At 41.3% G+C, this 23,559-nt stretch overlaps 1 protein-coding gene and 1 long non-coding RNA gene across 3 annotated transcripts; one reads left to right on the top strand and one right to left on the bottom strand.

Moving 5' to 3' along the window:
* Positions 1–917: 917 nt before the first annotated feature.
* On the bottom strand, positions 918–22,350 carry LOC130208132 (von Willebrand factor A domain-containing protein 1-like). Its single transcript, XM_056437100.1, has 6 exons — positions 22,033–22,350; positions 6,602–7,141; positions 6,160–6,438; positions 1,795–2,070; positions 1,304–1,585; positions 918–1,175 (listed from the first exon to the last, which is right to left on the bottom strand). The coding sequence occupies exons 1-6, from the start codon at positions 22,109–22,111 to the stop codon at positions 1,156–1,158; spliced, it is 1,476 nt and encodes a 491-aa protein (XP_056293075.1). The 5' UTR covers positions 22,112–22,350; the 3' UTR covers positions 918–1,155.
* On the top strand, positions 10,808–17,629 carry LOC130208167 (uncharacterized). 2 transcript variants are annotated; one of them, XR_008834367.1, is made up of 9 exons: positions 10,808–11,340; positions 12,838–12,938; positions 13,244–13,384; positions 13,520–13,674; positions 15,375–15,511; positions 15,907–16,000; positions 16,123–16,296; positions 16,436–16,550; positions 16,680–17,629. It is a non-coding gene; the product is annotated as an uncharacterized LOC130208167 (long non-coding RNA). The 2 variants fall into 2 exon arrangements; XR_008834366.1 differs by lacking the exon at positions 10,808–11,340 and having other exon boundaries at positions 11,702–12,938.
* Positions 22,351–23,559: the final 1,209 nt, after the last annotated feature.

Below are 23,559 nucleotides of genomic sequence, written 5' to 3' on the forward strand. Positions count from 1 at the left end.
TTGAATGAAGGCGGGGACACGGTTTGAGCTGTGGGGGAAGTCCTGTGCAGGGGAACTGGACCCGCCATGAAGGTTACTGCAGACGCAGATTTCAAAAAGGGCTTTTTGGGATGCGCTTGGCCTGACAGATCTTTTTGGGTACGCTCAAATGGATGGATGGGCCAATAAGCAATGTAATATATTAAAATATCAATTATTTATATTAAAGATCTTTTCAATAATTGACAAATTCGAATCATCACCCATACAGTTGGCTACTATCTCAGTAAAACGAATCATCCTCATGTTTTATGATCATGTTGGAGCTAGTGAGCTTTTTGGCAAGTGCAGCTTCGATTGTGTTGCATATCTGTTGTATCTCAATGAAATGATGGAATATGATGCAGTGTCATCTCCTATATTAATGCAGCACTACTTCCTGTTCCTCTTCTGTTGGACTGATGCTGGACTTGACACTGACTCACTTTTGCCTCTCACGGTATAAGTGGTATAACAAGACAGAACGGTCCGGGACGAGCTGGTTACCGGGTTCATGTTCATGATATCTCTGCAATACAATACAGAGACTACTTTGACGTAACGTCAACTCTAACCTCTTAACATTCTGTTGATGATATTAGTTAATTTTCTGAACGTTTCAAACTCAAATTGTGGCCAGATCTTACACATTGCACATTCAAAAACTTGCTAGAAGGAAATAACTGTTTCATATCATTTCAAGCAAATACACGTGTAGTTATTGTACATTGTAAGAGTAGGCTATAATCATAATGATACATAATAATTGCATACTCTGCAGCAGCTAAGTTCCTGTCAGACTAACTCAATGTCAGAAACTAAATATTGTAACAAATGTGAGGTGCTATGGGGTGCAGGCTTCCTGACAAATTTATCATAAAAATTTATAATTATGTCACATTGGTCTCAGCCATTGTGAGAATGGAGAGCTGGGGTTTTGTGATCAAGCTTTTAGGGTTATGTGATAAATCTGTTATCACATAACCCATGATGAGCATTTTAACTATATAACAAAAATAATGAAGCTCATAATACTATTCAGTCCTGCACAAGTAATCTTGATCATCCCAGCAATCAAAATGCTCGATTTCATCAACTTGTTTCCTCCAGCTGCCTGATTGCTGCAGACTGTGGTCGTTAACCCCACTGGCTGGAATCTATCAGAGAGAAGAGACAGACAGATGGGAAATTACAATTTCTCCAATGAACCAAACACGCTATTTTTGAACAGATTTGCAGGAATTAAGAAGAAAAAAGTCAGATAGTAATATTCAGCTCAACCAACCTGCGTGCCTCTCTGCAGTGCAGCACAACCCGTCTCCCCGACCCGAGCTGTAGACCGGGGACACACACACTCGACTGCTTGGTGCAAGGTGTGTGAGACGTGTTGAACGCGAGGTCGGAGGCAGGTAGACGGAGGACATGGAAGGCTTTACGCTGCGGGGGTTTTCGGTCTCCCAGCTCAGCCAGTAGCCTTTCAAACCTTCCTGATCGGCCTGCCACGCTACCTGAATCTCCTGATACTCCACCAGGGTCAACTGAAGGTCGGCCAGGGCAGGCAGAGATGCTGCAAAGAGGAAAAACAAAGAGGAAAGCAAGGGTAAGATTGAAACAAATGGGCTCTAAAGTTGAACGTTCAATAAATATAATCAAACAGAACACATGCAATGCTTTTAACCAAAGAAAACTAAATCACCATGAAGGATCTTGAACTGAAAGACAGACACTCACATTTCTGCAAACAGACATCAATTCATGGCATGCACTCAGACGTACCCTCTTGAGTGCATGCCCTTACAGTCAGAGCTCTTTCTCTTCCATTCACATGCAGAGCGCTGACTGTGACCAGGTACTGAGTGCCCGGCTCCAGGCCGGTCAGTACGGTAGAGTTCTGCTGGCTGTGTAGTGTCATGGTGTGGACTTCTCCACTTGGAATAGCTCTATACTCCACTGTATATCTCTGGACTCGAGTCAGCTGCAGGGGACCCCAGCTCACATGGATCTGATGAGGGCCAAAGACTGACACAGAGACCACTGCCGGGCTTACGACATCTGAGGAGAGAGGAGGTAGAGACAAGAGACACAGGAGAGATGGTGACTTGCAGCAGCACATTAAGGTTCATCATAATAGATGCAGGTCTAAGCCTATGTGGGCCTCACAAAGATTGCTGTGCAGAACCTGATAGACAAGTCAGATGTAGCATGAGCTGATACCATTTAGCAAATAACTTTAAATGTTAGATAGGTAACAGTGAAAAAACTCTCTTTCATGGCATCTGTCTAGAGACAAAGCATCAACCCTCTTTAACAGACTCAGCCTGTTGAATGACTTTAGAGTAGAGACTGTGTCTGTCCCACGGCCACTTCAATTAAATAAATCAAAAGTAAGCAGAAGAGGAGTCGTACACAATAACCTTATACAAGTTAACACAATTATTTCAGCAGTGCAACAAAATAGGTCTATTAAATGTGGTCTCCTAAATATTCGATCTCTGTCATCTAAAGCTGTGTTACTGAATGATTTAATATCAGATAATCACATTGATTTATGTTGCCTAACTGAAACCTGGCTGAGCCATGAAGAATATGTCTGCCTGAATGAATCGACTCCTCCAAGTCATATTAATACTCACATTCCTCGAGGCACCGGTCGAGGAGGTGGAGTAGCAGCCATCTTTGAATCGAGCCTATTAATTAATCCTCAACCAAAATTACACTACACCTCATTTGAAAGCCTTGTTCTTAGTCTTTCACATCCAACCTGGAAAACACTACAGCCAATTCAATTTGTGATTCTGTACCGCCACCAGGTCCATATTCAGAGTTTATATCTGAATTCTCAGAATTTATATCAAGTTTGGTTCTTAAAACCGATAAAGTTATTATTGTTGGAGATTTTAATATCCATGTGGATGTTGATAATGATTGCCTTAGTGCTGCATTCATCTCCTTGTTGGACTCGATTGGCTTCTGTCAGAGAGTACAGAAACCCACTCACAGCTTTGGCCACACGCTTGATCTTGTTCTTACTTATGGCGTTGACATTGAGCATTTGAACGTCTTCCCACAGAATCCTCTTCTGTCAGACCACAACCTCATAACTTTTGAATTTATACTACCGGAGTGTACTCCGTTAGTCAAAAGTTTCTACACTAGATGTCTAACTGATAGTGCTGTAGCTAAATTTAAAGAAGCGATTCCTTCTGTATTTGATTCGATACCACGTCTCAATATAACAGAGGACTCCTGGTCTAACTTTAGTCCGTCCCAGATTGATCATCTTGTTGACAGTGCCATAGGCTCTCTGAGAATGACACTGGACTCGATAGCCCCTCTGAAGAAGAAGACAGTGAGGAAGAGGAGGTTTGCTCCTCGGTATAACCCTCAGACCCGCAACCTGAAGCAACCGTCACGAAAGCTTGAACGCATATGGCGTTCAACTAATCTCGAAGAATCCCGCTTAGTTTGGCGAGATAGTCTTAAAACATATAAGAAGGCCCTCCGTAATGCCAGAGCAGCCTATTACTCATCAATAATAGAAAAATAACTACAACCCCAGGTTTCTCTTCAGCACTGTAGCCAGGCTGACAGAGAGTCACAGCTCTGTGGAGCCGAGCATTCCTATAAACCTTAGTGGTAATGACTTTATGAACTTCTTTAATGAAAAGATTTTAACTATTAGGGACAAGATTAATAATCTCTTGCCCATAACCAGTGCCAATCTGTCCTCAAGTGGAATGGCCTTGGAAACCGCTGTATGCCCTGGTGTATATTTGGAGGTTTTCTCCTATCAACCGTGACCAATTATTTTCAACGGTTTCTACTTGAACACGTCTACCTGTCTCTTGGACCCCATCCCGACGAGGCTGCTTAAAGACGTTTTGCCTTTAATTGGCGGCTCTCTATTAGATATTATCAATGTGTCTCTGCTAACAGGCCACGTACCACACTCCTTCAAGGTGGCTGTTATTAAACCTCTCCTGAAGAAGCCCACTCTGGATCCAGAGGTATTGGCTAACTACAGACCGATCTCTAACCTGCCCTTCCTCTCCAAGATCCTTGAGAAAGTGGTCGCAAATCAGTTGTGCGACTTTCTACATCATAATAGTTTATTTGAGAAATTTCAATCAGGATTTAGAAAACACCACAGCACCGAGACGGCACTGGTGAAAATTACAAATGACCTCTTAATGGCAGCAGATAAAGGACTCCTCTCTGTCCTGGTCTTGTTAGACCTTAGTGCTGCATTCGACACCATTGACCATGACATCCTGTTACAGAGACTGGAGCAGTCGATTGGCATTTCAGGCACGGCACTAAGTTGGTTTAAATCCTATTTATCAGATCGATCTCAGTTTGTATTTGTAAACGATGACGCCTCGATAACCACCAACGTTAATCACGGAGTTCCACAAGGTTCTGTGCTTGGACCAATTTTATTTACCTTATACATGCTTCCTTTGGGCAATATTATCAGGAAACACTCCATAAACTTTCATTGTTATGCAGATGACACTCAACTATATTTATCGATAAAACCAGAGGAGAGCAACCAACTCTGTAAAATTCAAGCATGTCTTAAAGACATAAAAACATGGATGACCTGCAACTTCTTGATGTTAAACTCAGACAAAACCGAAGTAATTTTAATCGGCCCTGAGCACCTCAGAGATCAATTATCTGGTGATGTGGATTCTGTAGACGGCATTGCCCTGGCATCCAACACCACTGTAAAGAATCTTGGCGTTATCTTTGATCGACTTGTCCTTTAGCTCCCATGTAAAGCAAATCTCAAGGACTGCATTCTTTCATCTACGTAATATTTCAAAAATCAGGCACATCTTGTCTCAAAAGATGCAGAAAAATTGGGTCACGCTGTCGTTACTTGAGACTGGATTACTGCAACTCCTTATTAGCAGGCTGCTCTAATAAATCTCTTAGGTCCCTCCAGTTGATCCAGAATGCTGCAGCTCGTGTTCTCACTAAAACTAAGAAAAGAGATCACATCACTCCTGCACTAGCTGCTCTGCACTGGCTCCCAGTAAAATCAAGAATCACTTTTAAAATTCTTCTCTTAACCTACAAAGCCTTGATTGGTGATGCTCCATCATATCTTAAGGAGCTTGTCGTACCATATTGCCCCACTAGAGAGCTACGCTCACTAAATGCGGGACTACTTGTAGTTCCTAGAGTCTTAAAAGTAGAATGGGAGCCAGAGCCTTTAGTTATCAAGCTCCTCTTTATGGAACCAGCTTCCAATTTCAGTCCGGGAGGCAGACACAGTCACCTCGTTTAAGAGTAGACTTAAGACCTTCCTCTTTGACAGAGCTTATAGTTAGGGCTGAATCAGGTTTGCCCTGGTCCAGCCCCTTGATATGCTGCTATAGGCTTATAGCTGCCGGGGACGTTTTAGGATGCACTGAGTACCTATCTCCTCTTTTTCTCTCCTTAAGGATGAATTTTCATCTCTCAATCACACGTTACTAACTCTGCTTTCTCCCGGAAGTCCTTTTGACTTTACGTCTCATGGGGTCATCGGACCCTATGAGACGGCATAGATCCTATCTGCCTGATGGATCGTCTGGGTCGTGGAATTCCTGCTCATGACTACGCCACTGTCCTGTTGAGACTCCGCCCACTCCTCCTCCCCACCGCCATCTGCCTGATGGATCGTGGAGGTCTCCATCGTGGAATATGCCTACTATGAACTATTCATACACTCTGTCATATTCATTGAATGTATTTTAACTCTAAATCTGTCCTTCTGTACACATTACATCTATTGCATCTGTCCATCCTAGGAGAGGGATCCTCCTCTGTTGCTCTCCTCCAGGTTTCTTCCCTTTTTTTCCCCCTGAAGGGTTATTTGGGAGTTTTTCCTGGTCCGATGTGAGGTTTTGGGGCAGGGATGTCTATGTGTACAGATTGTAAAGCACTCCGAGACAAATTTGTAATTTGTGAAATTGGGCTATACAAATAAACTGAATTGAATTGAATTGAATCTCCAGTTTTGTAATATATGCATCAGAAAAATGGAAATTTAAACATCTCCAAGTCAATAACAAGTATGTTTTTGAAATGCATTACAGGATTATAAAAACACATGTATTTAATGGGGGAGTTCTCCTCCATCGCTCTCACCAGGAAGTGTGGTGAAGTTAACCGAAAGTGTGTTAAACAGATTCTGGTTGGACTCTGGGTGGAGGGCAGCTGTGTAGGTGGTGTCAGGCTGCAGGTTGGTCAGCTCTACCCGGCTAGAGTCAGCTGGCAGAACACGTCTAGTTTCATTGTCCGTTTTCCCCATGGAGTTGTACCAGAGCTCATAGTGACCGCTGTCGGCGCTCAGGACAGGACGCCACTGCAGCTCAGCACTGTGGGAAGTCAAGTGCACCACACGCAGACGCTGTGCACGTATAATTTCTATAGATAAGACAAGACAAAATGAAAGGAAAGAGAGGAGGGAGAAGAATTAAAGAGGCAAAATTAGATAAAATATAGAAACTGGATAATACTGTAGTCTCTTCAATGGAACTAGTGCTACTGCTAAACCTCATATTTCAAATACACACACACACACACATACTGATAATGGCCTCCCTCAGGTCCTCGGTGATGATTTCTATGGTATCTATATCCACAGAGTAGAGGTGAGATTGTCGTGGAGGTGTCACTGCACGTTGTAACACCTGGTAGTTGCCATGAACTATAGAAACGGCTAAAACAGAAACTCCCTGAGCCTTCAGCTCAGACATGGGCTTGTCCACGTCTCCAGGCTGCACACCATCAGTCAGCCACAGGAGTATCTTTGGCACTTTCTCGTCTGTCTCTGTCAAACGCCGCTGGGCCACCCTGAGCGCCGCCACCGTGTTGGTGTCCCCCTGCAGGTGGCGGACGCTCTGCAGAGCCTTCTGCAGACTTTCCTGATTGCTGTGGACATCCAGGCCAAACTCCAGGTGAGGGTTGGTGCCCACCTGCAGCAGCCCGACTCTTACGTGCCCCTGGCCCAATGAGAAGGGGCGAAGCAGCTCGGTGGCAAAGAGCAACAGGCGAAATAACTCGTAGTTTGATACACTTCCGGAGGAGTCCAGCAGAAGGAGAATATCCCCTTCGCAGCAGTTTGACACTGTGCACAACAGAAGGAAAAACAGGAGGGTCATTTCAACATGTGGTCATTCTTGTATTTAAACCTGCTATAAATGAGGTTGTATGCCACTTGGGGGCAGCAAAACCAAACTGTTAAACACAAAATTGGCATATTATCACCTTTATGTTGAAATGGCATACTTGTTGGTAAACAGTGACACATTATTTACACATCCAGGAGACAGAGGGACAAAAGCATTCATTTGTGGTGAATTTTTAGCTCTTTGGCTGCAAAATGCTTCTTTATGTTCACTAGCTAGTCACTAATTGTATCTGTTGTATCCATAAATACATAAAGCAAATTCAAAATACACTAAATATTTAAAATAAACTAAATATATAAATAACAGTTGGATAAATATGATATGTTTGAAAAAGAGTAGGTAAAAGTTAACAATAATGAACATAATGTTTATCACTAACATCATTCAAGACCATCCCATTTTTGAAGAGACACATGGCCCCTTCCTCACACCTCATAAAAGCAATTAATAATTTGTACATAAATACATTTTCTCAAGTTGATTTTACTTTGTATTTTGCTTTATTGTTTAAGATTCACCACACAACTTGTAATACACATGCTCTTTCTTTTGGTACAAACACAATGTTTAATTTGTAAAAATATTTTCCTGTCTGTCTGTTTGTACCTTGCCAGGTAGTATATTATTTCTTGCTTTGTACATTAATTTAGCAGTATTCAATTATACTAGATCCAGGGTAGAATAGCATGTGACTTGAAAAACAGTGTGTTAGTGTGTTATATCCTACATTGTTTAGTAGTGGGGCAGATAGTAGAATAATCGTGAAAATGTTAATACAAGCATGAAATTTGGTGGAGTTGTTCTCCAGAGGTATGTGGTCAAATCTGCCTGATTGACCATTAAAAAATCCAAGATGGATGGATTTCAAGAAAAACATTTTTAATTCAGATGTGAAGGTGAAGAAAGTTCTTTCTCCACCTTCACATCAGAATTTAATTTTTTTGTTCTTTAAATCATTAACATTTTTCAAAAATGTTTAGCTCCAGATTAATTAGAAACATAAGCATAGACACCAAGATCATTCAATCAGGGAAATACAAACAGTTTTATGAAGAAAACTAATTTTTGAGACCCAATTGGCGGCCATCTTGAAAAATAGCCGCCATCTTGAATTTTTGAATGGCCAATCGGGCAGATTTGACCAAATAACTCTGGAGAACAACTCCACCAAATTTCATGCTTATATCAACATTTACACGATTATTCTTCTATCTGCCCCACTATTTAGGCATCTTTGGCTTATTTTATGAATGTCACATTATATTGCCGACCTTGGGGAAGCATTACTACAAAGAATGAAAGGCAATAAGTATCTGAAATGTCTTCTCCTCAAATGTTATCAAAATATATGACAAACGTTGCATTGTGAACATTTTCAATACAGCTTCAGCAGAGGATTTGAGCGCAAAATAAAGAGAATTGTGTCACTTAAGTGGATTATGATATAAAACCAGAGTGGGTTTACCCATTAAATCAATGACATTTGCTCCCTGTAGTTCATGAGACACTGGCCTTATACCATCACATACTATTAGAAACTAGTATGCTGACATTCAGTCTTAGAATAATCTGGATTTAGGATCATTTTAAAATAGGTGTGCTGTATGAGAATTCATTTAACACGGATAGAGTCATTAGAGCTCCCTACGTGTTAAACCAGGGGTGGGCAAACTTTTTGACCTGCGGGCCACATTCGGTTCTAAAATGTGACAGAGGGGCCGGGCCAGGAGCATTTGGACACGCAATGTAATTTATTAAACCTGGAGATTGCGTCTGTTTTTTATACATTTCAATTTAAGGTGCAAAGTTAAAGTAATCAACATTTACTGGAAAGAAATCAATGGAATCACTCTCAACATTCAAAACAAATTATTACCCAACGAAATACTCAAGCTCAATAATTTCTAATTGTTTTAAACCCCGCAAAATAATGGACGGATTGTCCTGAGAGATAGACTGAATTAAATATCCTGCCTGCAGCAGAAACTAGAAAGGGGTCTTTAAATTGAGGGCGATGTGCGGCGTCATCTGGTCAGCATGTGTAAGAACCGTCACAAACAGACTGACAGCGCTTTACTGGAGAAAATATGGCCCTAAAGCTGACAATTGAAGTTCGATTTGTAAAAATTATTCATATCTCTTCTGAAAACACACCTTTACTCATGTGGACGAACTGTTTTGGTGTTTGAAATTGGTTTACCAAAGGTCATAGGTTCACAAAAGCAGTGAAATATCTGAATACAATGCTAGATACATGTAATTGCACCTGTCCATCCTGGAGAGGGATCCTCCTCTGTTGTTCCTGATCCGATGTGAGGGCAAAGGTCAAAGGTCAGGGATGTCTATATGCACAGATTGTAAAGCACTCCGAGTCAAATTTATAATTTGTGAAATTGGGCTCTACAAATAAACTGAATTGAATAAATGAAGAAAACCAAATTTTGTATGAACGTTTTTTTAGTAAAAATGATGTGGTCTGTCACACATTCACCAAAATGATAAAGATGGGACTGAGAAATGACTTCATATTGCAGATAAAGTTTCATGGGGTGTGTGCAAATAAAAAATGACCATTACATTTTTTTAAAAATATATATATATGTATTGTACATTAAAAAAAAGAATTCTACATTATATACATGTTGTGAAATATAAAACAGAACACAACTATTAACAGACTATTTACAATATAGCTTCACTATAATAACATCATGTCATCGTGCCACGAGACCTTTCTGCTGGCCGGGCAGGTGGAGCTGCAGGCTGCGCTGCAGGCGCTGGTGAATCCTCTCTGTAAAATACAAGACTAGTCAGCACCGCGCACAAGTTACGGACACCGTGACGGACACCGTGACACGTAACGTGTGGTAAAGACTCTTACCCGTCCAAGTGGCTCTCTTCTGGCTGCGTGTTCCTCCTCGTGGCTCTGCAGCTCCTCCAGGCTCCGCGCTGCTCGCCAAAATCACTGTGGCTGCTTCTAAATGAGCTTCACCTGTGTGGTGGGCGGGTCCCTTGTGATTTACTGAGTGTTCATTGGTTGTTTTTTTCGCAAAATGTTGACAGACAAACGGATTGACAAATCATGGTGAAGGGTTTTGTGTGACGAGTACTTTCCGCGCCAACGCACACCGGAAGTAAACAAAGTCGCGATTTGGACAAGTTCGGCGGGCCGGATTAAAAAGCCTAACGGGCCGGATGTGGCCCGCGGGCCGTAGTTTGCCCATGTCTGTGTTATACACATCTGCTTTATTGGTTCACTTCTACCACATCGTTTACACTTTTCCATTTGCAGCTCCTCCGCAGAACACACCCATTATTTTAGCAGTGGTCCATAATCATTAAATCTTTATAGAGGCAGAAAATAAAGCAGTAGGAACACATAAACAGGCAGGGAGGAAATGAGGGAGAGATGCGCAATCAGGCAAATAGGTGCCAGCCAATATCTTAATAAATATACAATGTATATATATATATGTGTATATATATACACATGTATATATACATATATATGTATGTGTATATATAAATCATACCTGCAAACTCATGAGGGGTGAAAAAGGTGACAATGGGGGGGGGGGGGGGGGGATATATTTGACAAAAAAACATTTTGCTTGATCTAATTATTAGTGTTGAGTGATCTTCTGTCCCTGCGTTGGGCGTCTCTCGTCCATGCATGCTCTCTCAGAACCTGAAACGATAGGGAAAGGGAGAAAATGCAGAACGCGTCCAGTCTCTGCATGGAGTCATTCGTCCTGCTCTCAACACTGAAACGAAAGGGAAAAAGAACGTTGCAGCCAACTCTACACAGCAAAATCGAAAGTGTTGGATGTTCAGTGTTAGGGTTGAGTGTTAAAATATAGAGTTATTTCAACTCAGGTTTAGTGTTAATCAACTCCAAGAGAGTTATTGTTCAAAATGAGTTGGTGTTAAAACAGGGAGTCAAATGGCATAATCAGCAAACAACTCTACAGTGTTGATTTTACACTACAGCTAGTGTTACCCATCCCCCAGAAGGCTGCATGTTTGAAAGAGGCGGGAGATTGTTTCACGCAGCCAGACAAACACTCTGACTCTTTTCTGTGGACTGGACATGTTCAGAGTACATCATTCCAACTGTGACTAGGATGATACGTGTGTAAGTATGTCTCCGCATATGTCTCTTCATTAAATGTTCTACCCTAGTGTGTATTTCTACAGGTAACATTAACGTTGGAAAAGGTATATCCTTGATGGTTAGCTAACATTAGCTAGCTATCCAGCTCAGCATGTTTAGCTAACCGAATAGCATAAAAAAGAATGTTTAGCTAGCCAAAGACTGTGATGTTAGCCAAGTAGGATGAATAGTGATATTATTTCTCATTAAGAAATTAGAATAATCAACACACGTTGCAATCACGTTATATTATGAACCGTAATTGTAATTTTAAAAAAGAATTCTGTAATGGTAGAGCACAGACATTTATTTTGAAGGCAGGTTAACAAATTATCCTATGTTGTCCACTATTTTCTTTTCTTTTCGTTTATTACTGCCATTTTGCCCACATGTTTTTATTAAATCATTTAAACAAGTCTATTGGGCTTCATATTAAGGTTAGACACTTTTAAATAAAGAGAAATGTGTGGGGGTTGTCGTGAAATGTCGAGAGCATTTTATTTTGACTGCATTTATCTCACTGTTCCGTTAGCTTTACTTCCTCTTAGTGTCGGGACTTTTTGGGGTAAGCCACGTTTCCACTCTGCTCTTTGCACTTTCTTAGTTTTGGTTCAAATTTAAACTGAAGTTATTTGAAATACATGGAAAGTCAATGTATTATCATGTGGACATTATCTACTTGCAATTTAAGTTATTTTGTATGTCCGTGTGTCGATGTCTGTGGGTAGGGCTGCCATGTGGCTAATGTTCTAAACTGGCCTGTACAGTCAAGAACTTGTGCTAGCATTTGTGTGTGTCGATATAATGCGTCACCGGAAAAATGCAAATGTCAGAAGGAGTAAAGTAATTAAAACATGCTTTGGACAAACATATCTGCACAATGGAGACGTAAAGAGATGTGCAAGCTTGCTGTTCTGGCCGACACATAGTTAGCTAAACAGAAGGTCAGGCTCAGGCTCTTTTAAGCCCCTTTCATCCTCCAAAAATGTCCTGACCTGGAGAATGCGCGACCCGCTTTCGTCGGGTTAAGCGATTTATGGACCCGCTTAAGGAAAACGTCCTCCAGTCGAATTAAAGATTATCCGTGGCTCCATGATTCGGCGTGGTTTGCCCAAGTCTGGGGTCCGAATTTCGATCATTTTGGGCGGGTTGAAAATCTACAAAATGTCCTCCATAACGGGCGGGTAACCTGGCGGTTTAGCGGCCGACCTCGGGACACGTTCGTCGGGTAAAGCGCTTAACAGAGCCGCTATTGAAAACTTTGGGAGAGTGGCAGCGCCTTGACTTCTGCGACTGCATGGAGCGCCCAGCTCTCCCATCGTTCACTTAAGTGACTTAAAATTGTTAGTCACACAAGTATGATGCACATTAATTTGATTTAGTTGTACACTGTCGACGCCAGGTGGCATAGAAAAGGCAAGGGGAAAACAAAACATGAGTTTTAGACTTTTCATGAATGTTTTTTTCTTTTCTTTGTAGGACAATATGCTGGTCAAGTTGAGATTTGGTTCAAGTCAGAAGTATGTTAAGGTGGCAGAAACCGAAGCAGGCTATGAAGACTACAATACATTTATTGAGAGGTTGGTATTACTTGTTTATTACACAGCTGTATCTGTTTGGAGTAAACTAATTATTTGCTTGAATGTCAGTTCATGTTATAGTGTCTTTTTATATTAATTTAAGTAATGTTTGGTTGCCTCGCCTATCAATTGTTTTCTTATTATGTTGACCAATTGTTATGTCTTGTGAGCAAGTCAAAATGGACAATTGGTGTATGATGGGGAATTTATATCGCATATTCTGCACACTGCTCAGACATTATAATAATAAAAATGTCAATAGAAGTTTACAAAGGACCATTTTTCTAAATCTGATATTCTCTCAGTAATAGGAAAGTTAGGTCTTCCTCTACAGACAGACTTGCACTTGACGGATCAATCAGGGACAGAGGTGGATGCAGATGTGTTTGAGGAACTTTTACAAGCAGGGGACCTTACCGTCAATGTGTCCACAGAAAAGTCTGGAGGTAAGATTTAGCTTTGTAAGGGAAAAATGAGGATCATGAACAGTAATGTACTGTGAGCTGTTTTTCTGACTAGTATTGTAGAGTTGTGATGGTATAACCAATTTTTTGTGTGTATTTCTTTGAACTGTCTTGCAGTTGTGCTTCAACCAGAGCTAGCAGAAATTTCCTTTGAGTCGAATGTGTCAGACACCGTATCCTCTGTGCCTTCTGATTCATCTGATGCAACAATAACTCTTGAGAACGATGGTGGGAGGAAAAGGACCCACGACGATCGGGAATCAGCTGAAGCGGTATATCGCACATTACATTTGTTAATAAAACTGAAACCCAAAGACATTGCGATAAGCAAACTGCAGCGGGTCCATGGAGGAAGGGAGGAAGGCGCAGATGTAGTCCTTTATCAGCCTCTCAAAGCATTTCATGACCACCGAGGTGAGGGCCACCGGTCGGTAGTCATTCATACATGCTGGAGAAGCATTCTTGGGCACAGGGACAATAGTGGATCTCTTGAAGCAGGCGGGGACCACGGACTCAGCCAGGGAGAGGTTGAATATTGTGGTGAACACTGGAGCTAGCTGGTTAGCACAGGTCTTCAGTACTCGCCCAGATATGCCATCTGGACCTGCAGCTTTCCTGGTGTTCACCCTCAACAGAGCCCTCCTCACACTGTGCTCGGTCACAGAGAGTGTGTGTTCATCCCCAGCGGTAGAACTCACCTCGGCTACGTTAACGGTGTTGTTGTTAGCCGGCGAGCTAGCGCTGTTGTTGCTAGCCTCAAACCGTGCATAAAATGAGTTCAGGTCGTCCGCTAGGGATGCGTCGGCACTCACCATTGCGCGGGGTCTGCTCTGGTAGTTTGTAATAGTCCGTAGCCCCTGCCATAGGCGCCTGGTGTCGCGCTGCTCCATCTGTGATTCCACTCTGTCTCGGTACCTCCTTTTGGCGTTCTTCACCGCCCTCCTCAGTCCATAGACCGCTGCCTTGTACTCGTCCATGTTGCCGGATACAAGACCGGAGTTATAGGCAGCAGCACGGGCGTTCACAGCTTCACGGATGGATCTATCAACCCACGGCTTTTGATTAGGAAAGACCCTAACTTTTACCGTGGGGACGATGGTGTCCGTTAGCGTTGCTATGAGGCTCATTGCTACTTCCGCACAGACTCGCTGACGTCACTGGAACTGGATTGGATCATGTCCCAGTCGACAATACTCAGAGCGTCCTGTAGCTCAGCCTCTGATTGGTCAGACCACCGCATTACGTTCCTCGTCACTACCGCTTCCCGCGCGATCCTTTGTTTATACTCCGGAAGCAGAAAAATGGCGGCATGGTCTGATTTCCTAACGGAGGAGAGAGACAGCCTTATAGCCTCTCTTGAATGGCGATAGCAGTGGTCCAACGTTCTTTCCCCTCTGGTAGCACACGTAATGTGCTGGTGAAAGTTCGGCATGACTTTTTTTAGGTTTGCCTTGTTAAAGTCCCCAGCCACCACCACAGCCGCGTCGGGATACTTGTTCTGATGCCGACATAACACATCGTGTAGGTCCGATAGTGCTACGTCGGTGTCCGCTTGTGGTGGAATGTAGACGGCTGTGGTGATGACCGAGCTGAACTCCCGGGGAAGGTAGAATGGACGGCATGAGATCGTCAGATGTTCCAGGTTCGGCGAGCAGGAACGAGAAAGAGTCCTCACCAGGACCCCCACATAGACCCACACAACTGCCCCTCTTAGGCACACACACACACACACACACACACACACACTTACTGTAAATATTGTGTTGTTTTTTATTTGTAAATAGTGTGTACTTGTTGCCCTTGCACATTCCTGCTGAGCATTGCCACTTTCATTTCACTGCACACCCTGTGTGTGTATGTGACAAATAAAACATCTTGAATCTTGAATCTTGAATCTTGTCCAAACGAGCAGTGCTCTTGTTGCCGTAAAGGTTAACATGATAACTTATTGTCTGATTCTTTTTATTTTTAGATGGTGAGAGATGTTCTTCAGTCCAAGCCAGGGGGAGTAAAAGTGTTGCATGAATATGACAAAACGAAGACATTGACGGATGGTACCCTGCGACATATGATAAACCTACTGGTGGCTGACATGATTGAAGTTCATGGGTAAGCATTTTATGTTCACTGGTGCCCACCTTAAATCTATTTTTTCTTCATAGCATAAGATGCAGTTGTTACAGAACCCTGTCACATTATTAAATGATATATATAAAATATAATCTCATTTCTGGAGCAAAAATATTAAAGCAATTAAGTTATACAAATTAATTAGCCAATGGGAAAACCGGGCGAATGTATGATCAGTGCAAAAGAAGCCACGGGAATTGTAAACAAAAAGACTAATAGTTATCATGATAACACAAATCATTTGTTTGCATTAATATAGTTTACTTTAGAGATGTCTGTCTTTTTTGCTTTCTTCTTGATAATAATACTTATTTTAGTTTAACATTTTACAATTTTAAAGTTTGAAAAATAATATGTTTTTCTACTTTTTAAAGGAGGATCCCACCAACCTATGTGCGAACAAAATACGCTCTTGGCACTACCACTCTATTTCCTTACCTGGGGGATCTTTAATCAACAAATGGATATGTAAGTTTGTAAATGAATGGCTTATACTACAATGTATGCAGGGAGGTTATTCTGAATTTGCCTTGTTTGGCTGTGACCCATCAGTTATGTTTAGTTTTGTTCTTTCTTCTCGAATTTTATAGGAGCACTTCTATGATGCTGACAGTGGATCTGGTTATTTGGCCTGAAGGATAAAGACAGTCCAGCGCGACACTGCAGTTCTATCTCGGAGATGCTCAACCACCTGTACCTATCAAGCTGGACCAAAGAGCAAGAGACATTTTTGTTGTCTGGGCATCTCTCCTCAGATGCGTCTGGTAAGCATCGCTCATTATCTTTTTAAAACATTAATTTACTTGCCTGATTCAGAAATCTTGTCTGAGCATAATGTGGATATATTTATTTTCACATGTAAGTCTTTGTTAAATCTTCTACTTTCTTCTGGTTTCCCCCTAGGCTGGGACAGTGACCTGTCAAGCATCCTACTGCTGGTTCACCTACTTCCCCCTACTGCAAGAGTCCTAAAATTAGCTCGCATCAAGCAATCAAACTTGTTGTGAGATATTTGAGGGTATGCAATGTTTTAATATGCTTCTTTATTTAGTTGTATTCGCAATGCCTCTTTTTGTGAAGAGGCACATATGTTTTTAGTAATGTAGTGGGCCATTAAAATTGTTCCTCATGCTTCTGTTTTTTCCAGATTGGCGCCAGTGTTGAGACCTTCCTTGAGAGTTTGGAACCAGGACAACCCATCCTCCTGTGTGTCGGTGAAGAGAAGACCAACATCCAAAGATTCTATGTCATCGTTGACCACAAGGCCATCCCTTGCAAGGCTCAGACATCCCTGGCAGCTTTCGATGAACTCTTTAAGGCCCACTTCATCTTCAGTGTTCACTGCCACGAATCCCTGAACAGCTTCTACACATTCATCCAAACAACTGTGTTCAACCTTGATGTGGGAAGTACCAAGGAAAGTCCTCGTGTGAAGGAGATCAGAGCAAGACTGCTGAACACAAGTATCTGAGGTGACGCACATCCTTGGATGCAAATATGTTGATTTGTTTTATCTGCAAGTTACACCACAGAAGTTCTATGTTGCTTTGTAAGCATTTGAGATTTTACCATGGTTTATATCCAGGAAAGACATTACGTTTGAAATGTGGACAGATGGAATGTTCTATATTATTTTGCACTTATTCAGGGTTCAAGAAACAACTTATTCGTTTGCACCGGGACACTGTTTCAACAAATACTGTCACTGTCACTTCAGTGCTTATTGTATCAAGGAGAGGGATGATTCATTTTATGTTGTTTCTATTGATGAGTTGATTTATTTTAGACCCTATGATAAACAGTTATCTAATGAGATGGATGAAAAAATATACATTGTGCCATGTTGTGTGACCCGTGCTATTGAGGCTGCCATTTAAGAAATGTTATTGTAATGCAAATGCTATGTTTGTGGTGGGCTTGAAAATACAATTTTATTTGAACAAACTTTTGTATTGATTTTCTTCTTTGTAATTAAATACTAGGAGTATACTGAATTCCAAAGTAAAATTGTACCATATATAGCATTGAGGATTATAACTCCCGACAGTGTTAAAATATATATATAAATCAACTCTACAAGAGTAAAATACAGAGTTTAATTTTAAATCCCCTAGTGTTACATAGCTCAGCAACTCTAGTCGGTGTTAAAACAATATACAGATAGTGTTAAATTCTGACACTGCACACTAGTGTTGTGTAAATTCAACACTGGCCTGTGTTGACTGGTGTTAAATGTCAACTATTGAGAGAGTTGCTTCAACTCTATCAGTGTTGATCTTTTAACACTTTTAAAAGTGTAGTTTTAACTCAAAATAGGGTGGACCAATATAGACACTTTCAAAGTGTTGAATTTAACTCTATTGGTGTTGAATTGACACTCCGGATTTTGCTGTGTATCTTGACCGTTGCGTGACAAACCACCTTAATGCATGTCTTCACGTTGATGCGATCTTCGGTCCCTGCGTTGGGCGTCTCTCGTCCTGCTCTCTGAACCTGATGATTTGGGTCTATTTACACACTCTGAGAGTGAGTCGTGTGATGTCACTAACGACATCAGCTCTCTGTTAGTGAGCAGTTTGATGGGATCAAAGCCACATCTGTGACGTCACACAGCGAGGTCATCAGCTCTCAACCAATGAGTTTTAGGTGACTTTTTTTGTTGTCACCACACCACATCCACATTGTTTGATGAAGCCTCAAAGCTTTTAGAACCACAACTACGATCATTTTATTGTTCTGACCACAAATCTAAATAATGATAAACAGTTAAGAAAAAAGGTCCTCCGCTCTGACTAAGCCCTATAATGATAGTAATAACAAATATACATTGTCATTATATATAATATGGTTAAAGTCATTCGTGAACCAAATTCCTTTTTTTTGGCCTGAACAGTCCTCAAGGACTTTTCCTTGAGTCTGCTCTGCCTCTACCTGGCTGTGACAATACTAACATAACTTCTTTACCATACCTGCCATAAATATCATGATACCGTTAGCAGAATTCAATACAATACAATGAAAACATTATACCGTAAATACGATACTGGTATATTTATCTATATATATATAAATATATATATATATATTTATTCATTTATCTTATTTAAAACATGTACACCTTTTTTCTTCTTCTTCCCAGTGAAGGGGTGACAGCGAGTAACAGTCACTCGTACTCAGTGTCACTTGGTGGGGGAAACCACCGCTGGCACGGGGAGACGTCTCTCCGTTGCCCTCCGGAGATCATCCGGGTCCGATGCACGGCCACGCCTCGAACCCCAACCTCCCGAGGGACTGCTCGGCTAGCGTTACCACTAGCGCACCGTGTCAGCCAGCAAGACCATGTTCGCACCCCCGAAGGGGTGCTGGAGAATGCTGGAGCCTAGTGGAAATCACTTCTATATATAGACTCTGGTTCGGTGCTCCGTGACGTCACTTGCGACGTCACAGCACACAATCAAAGCTCAGACATACGTCACTGACGTCATGGAATTCTCAGGCTAGAAACCGCTAGCTAAACGGCGCTAGCCTTAAATGTCTTCTCTTGAACTACTACACACTTAATAACTATCAAAATATATCACCGCCAAAGCGAGCGAACATACAATTAATATATAGATGGCGCTTGTGGACGTTTCTCACCTGTAAACACCTGCGTCACTGCTCTAACTTGTTTGTTTAAGACAATAATTACGGCGCCGGTCATGGCAAAACCCGCTACCGCCACCTATTGGCGAACACGAGTATCGCCGCAGGTGAGTTTTAGATGAACACAAAGCATTTAAAATGAGAATAACAAGAAAATAAGGATGATGGGGGCAAGGTACTAACACAATACAATACAATAACAATTCTGACAACAATATTTGCCCTTAAAATGTCCAGGGTGCCACATATACGTATATATATATATATATATATATACACACACACACATTTCTGGCAGAGTGGAGAAGCTGAAGACAGAGAATACACAAATGAGAAAGAAAGATGATGGTAAGATGGTTGGTCAAGAGTTGTTGATGGAGAAAGGAATTGCTCCATCTTTGCATCCCTCAAAGGATAATTCATGTATTTGTGTGTGAGAGAGAGATTTGAGAATGTCATCTGTTGTTTTTAAGCTGTGCCAAGGCCATATGCCTCACTGCAGAGCTGCATAGATGAACGCAAAATATGTAAATGCCTCCTGTGAAGTTTACTGAGTGCAACATTGAAATGCGTTGATATCAATCAGACAGATGGTAGAGGATCCAGTCTGTGTTGGACCAAAATCAATGCAGGCCATTTTTAAACACGTGGTGATCTCAAACAATGTCGGCATACACTGCATGTTGCTCTGCTTCCTTATAAACTGTTTTCCTGCAGAACTTTGAAATTGAAGAATTCATAAAAATAATTCACACATTCCACGTGTGCTTTTTAAAGTGGTATCTCTTGCTCAGTTAATAAGTGAACACAACTATTTTTAATTAGTTGTATCTTCATGTAAGAACCTCACTTCGTCGATGTCAAAGTCAACATTAAGAACAAAGCTCCCAGCTACACTATCGACTGCTCACCGAGAAGATTAACACATGAATAATGAGCAGTTGTAATGAACACTGGTGGCTGAACTAAGTCTAGACATACTTCAGCGATGCAATCTGCACCAGTTTTTATCTCTGATCACTGCCCGTATTCTACCTTCAGACCTCTCACATCTCATGAGAGCATTATTTGTCTTGCTGCGTTAGATGATTGATACCACTCTCATGCCTGTTCGCAAAACACAAGTTATACGTTTATAGCATAAAGTCTTGAAACAGGGGAAACAGCGAGCCTGGGTCTGTCACATGGTAATAAAATACGTCTGTAAAAGCTCACTCATTAACATGTAGTATTCTACTTGTTTATTCTGAATATCTGAACCAACACACTGTTCAGTGTTTAAAGTGGCACGCCACCAGTTTCACAAATAAAGTTGAGTTGACTCGTCATGGTAAGTACTACATGCCGGTAAAGCGTCTGAGAAAAATAACGCTGATGATGTCACAGTGATGTCATCAGGGTTATCTCAGCTCGTGCTTACAAAGTTATAAAAGAAATGAGTTACAAACTTGGTTCATGGAGTTTTAAAGACGTTGTGTTCACCAGTTAGGTCGTTTTGACCTCTGTTGTAATGGGAAATGTAAGATTCAGAGTTTAAGTACTTTAGGAAATAACAGTTGGGAGATCTCAAGCCCTCCTGCAAAAAAGTGTGAGCCCTTTTTAAAATAATAGGTTGTGAGTCCCTCAACTTTATGGAAGTGCAATAATAAATAGCTGGAATAGTTCTTTAGGATGAACTCATGGAGACACACGCAGCTGATGTTTTCGGTGCTGGTTGACGCAATTTCTACTTGCATATTTTTATATAAACTGATTGAGGTCCAATTTGGCTGTAATATTTTCAGTGGTGTCATGAATTGGACACAGTTACATTTTCCATAGCTTGTTTCAGTTAGTACACATTACTAGTCCCATAGGAACTCACAAAAAACACTTCAGTCCATTTAATTCAAATGGCATCTTTTTCAGTTTGAACTTATAAAAAAAAAAATGACACTACAGTTGATGTCAGATACTATACAGGTCTGCAGTGGTGGAATAAATGTCCAGAATTCTTTACTAGCAAAAATGTAAAAAGATCGTCACAATCTAAGAGACAGGACAGAACTATTCGAAAGTAATTTGGAAAGAAAAATGCTCTTTGTGAGTGAGAGCACCTATAATCATCAATGCCTATAAGAACTGCTGCATTAATGCGTTATTAGTACTGTCACATTGTATTGTAAATTATTGTTTTAACTGTTAAGAAGTTGAGTCTATAACATTGTTCACAGTGATCATGCCATGTAAAGTAGTCTGACAAGTAACTGCAGCAGTCAGTTAAATGTGGTGGAGTAAAAAGTCAAATACAATCAACATGAAGTAGCATTAAGTTGAAATACTCAAGTAGGTCCAAGTACTTAAAAAAACTACTGCAGTGCAGTACTTGAGTAAAGATACTGTCAAGATGTAATACAGTGAAATAAAACTATGTGTTCTTCTGAGTGACTTTTTTCAGATTGTAGCTCATAATAATGATTCTTGATACTAATTATGATTATTACAGCCCATTATATTGATGAGATCACCAAGCTGTGCCTGAATTCAAAGTTATGAACTACTGCAATGCAATAGTTGAGCGGATCAACACTGTCCATGTGTCAACTTGTTTAAACCAGACTACCTGTGGAAATGATGCAGCGTATTAAATGTGATCGTTAACCAGCATGTCTGTACGCCTACCTGTGGCAGCGTGCCTCACGCAACATTTATTAAAAACTACATCGAAATAGTTTACGAAAACGTGTATTTGTGCACAAGTGGGGATTTTTACAATCATGGAAACTCACATGAAGAAGAAAAGATCGCAACCGGCCCACTTATTAGCTGCTCGTGTTTCTTTCGGCCATCTCTCCATCTCTAAGTTATCAACTCACCTGTGGCAGGTGAAGCAATCGCCATGTTGCTCAGCTGCAACATCGCCGAGAGGAGACAGATGCCAAGTAAGCCCTTCATCCTCTCAGCGGCATACGAAATGTAAACAAAAGATATGAAGATGGTCAGAAACAGCGCAGGCAGGTGAAATAATAACGAGCAGCTGGTCTTCCTTCCCCGGTCCGCATCGCTCAGGTCCCTGCGGGTCGAGTCTGTGTGGTCATGCAGCTCCGTCGCCTCTTCCGCAATACACAAACTTTTCTCCCAAAACACCTGCGTCACAACTCCTGTAATGTTCGCGCGGTGCAGTCAGATTGCGTAATGGCAGTCCGCTAAACTCTTTCACTTTTTAGGAGTTCCTCCTCCTCCTCCTCCAAGAAAAAAAAGATCTCATTTGTTTACCCGTTACATCTACTTGTGCTGGAGGAATGACAGTGAAACTAATCTGCTCTTCTTTCTCTCAGGACACCCTGAAACAAACCTCAAGCTGACCACACAACTGGACCCCACTTTGGGAAACAGTAACGTTAAACCCATTTGAAACCCCATTCATCCAGTCCGTGAGACAGTATTAGAGAAAATACCACAGCAGCTACTTATCAGAACAATCATTTGCATGCATTTATTGTCATCGACCTCCAATAGGATGCACACCCATCCTGTGTGTGTGTATGTGTGTGTGTGTGTCAACAGATTAAGATAACATGCTTTATCAATAAAAGGCCTCACTGAATTTGCCCCTTTTGAGATGAGTGCCGTGCATGTGCCGAGACGATGTGTGTTCCTCGTGGATACTTTGCTTGTCTGTGACGGCGTTCTTCATTCTTCTCTCTTCTTGACATTGACTCAGACGCTGTGTGCAGTGTAAAGAGTGAAGTATGGGTGTAGGTGGGATGGCGAGAGACAGATTGTAGAAAGATAATGCTTTTAAGAAAACATATTTTTTTGTATTCTTTTGATACAAACCCCCTTTTGCGTACATACCAGGCTGGTATATCTAGATAGTAGATAGATACTGAAGTTCAGTCGGCTCACGAAGACGTGGATTGGTTTATGGATGCTGAAGTCAAGATGGTCCTCTATAGTTTTGGGTGAAGTCAAATTAATGACGATGGTTGGAGGACATTTTGTGACTGCTTTCATTTTCTCAAAGCAGTCACTTTAAAGGAGTGGTTCAACATTTTGAGGAGAAACTTATTTCCGTTCTTCTGTAGTTAGATGTATAGATGCATGGATACCACTATCATGTCTATAGGTTACATGTGAAGCTGCTGTGAGCAAATGGTTAGTTTGTGCCTGCGCTAAACCTCCTGTAATTGTACACAAACATGATATGCCGTACAGTATTAGTATGGATTTAGGACACAGCATGCAATTATGAGGTTTTCACAATTTTTACAACCCAACACTTCATGTTGAGAAGATTCAGTGAAGAGGTCACACTCTTAGCGTGTGTCATCTTGTGCATCAGTAGAAGCTTGCCATACTTTCACTGTGCTGCATGTGGTTTTTACTCCCATGTGAGAACC

This window comes from Pseudoliparis swirei, chromosome 18, assembly GCF_029220125.1.
Source record: "Pseudoliparis swirei isolate HS2019 ecotype Mariana Trench chromosome 18, NWPU_hadal_v1, whole genome shotgun sequence".
In the NCBI taxonomy this organism is placed as follows: Eukaryota; Metazoa; Chordata; class Actinopteri; order Perciformes; family Liparidae; genus Pseudoliparis; species Pseudoliparis swirei.

Excerpts from the sequence above, each read along its gene's own strand:
- LOC130208132 (XM_056437100.1), bottom strand. The coding sequence starts at position 22,111 with ATGAAGGGCTTACTTGGCATCTGTCTCCTCTCGGCGATGTTGCAGCTG. Across the intron at positions 6,439-6,601 it reads CCTGAGGGAGGCCATTATCA|AAATTATACGTGCACAGCGT; the intron begins GTATGTGTGTGT and ends TCTTATCTATAG. Across the intron at positions 1,586-1,794 it reads AAGGGCATGCACTCAAGAGG|CATCTCTGCCTGCCCTGGCC; the intron begins GTACGTCTGAGT and ends TCCTCTTTGCAG.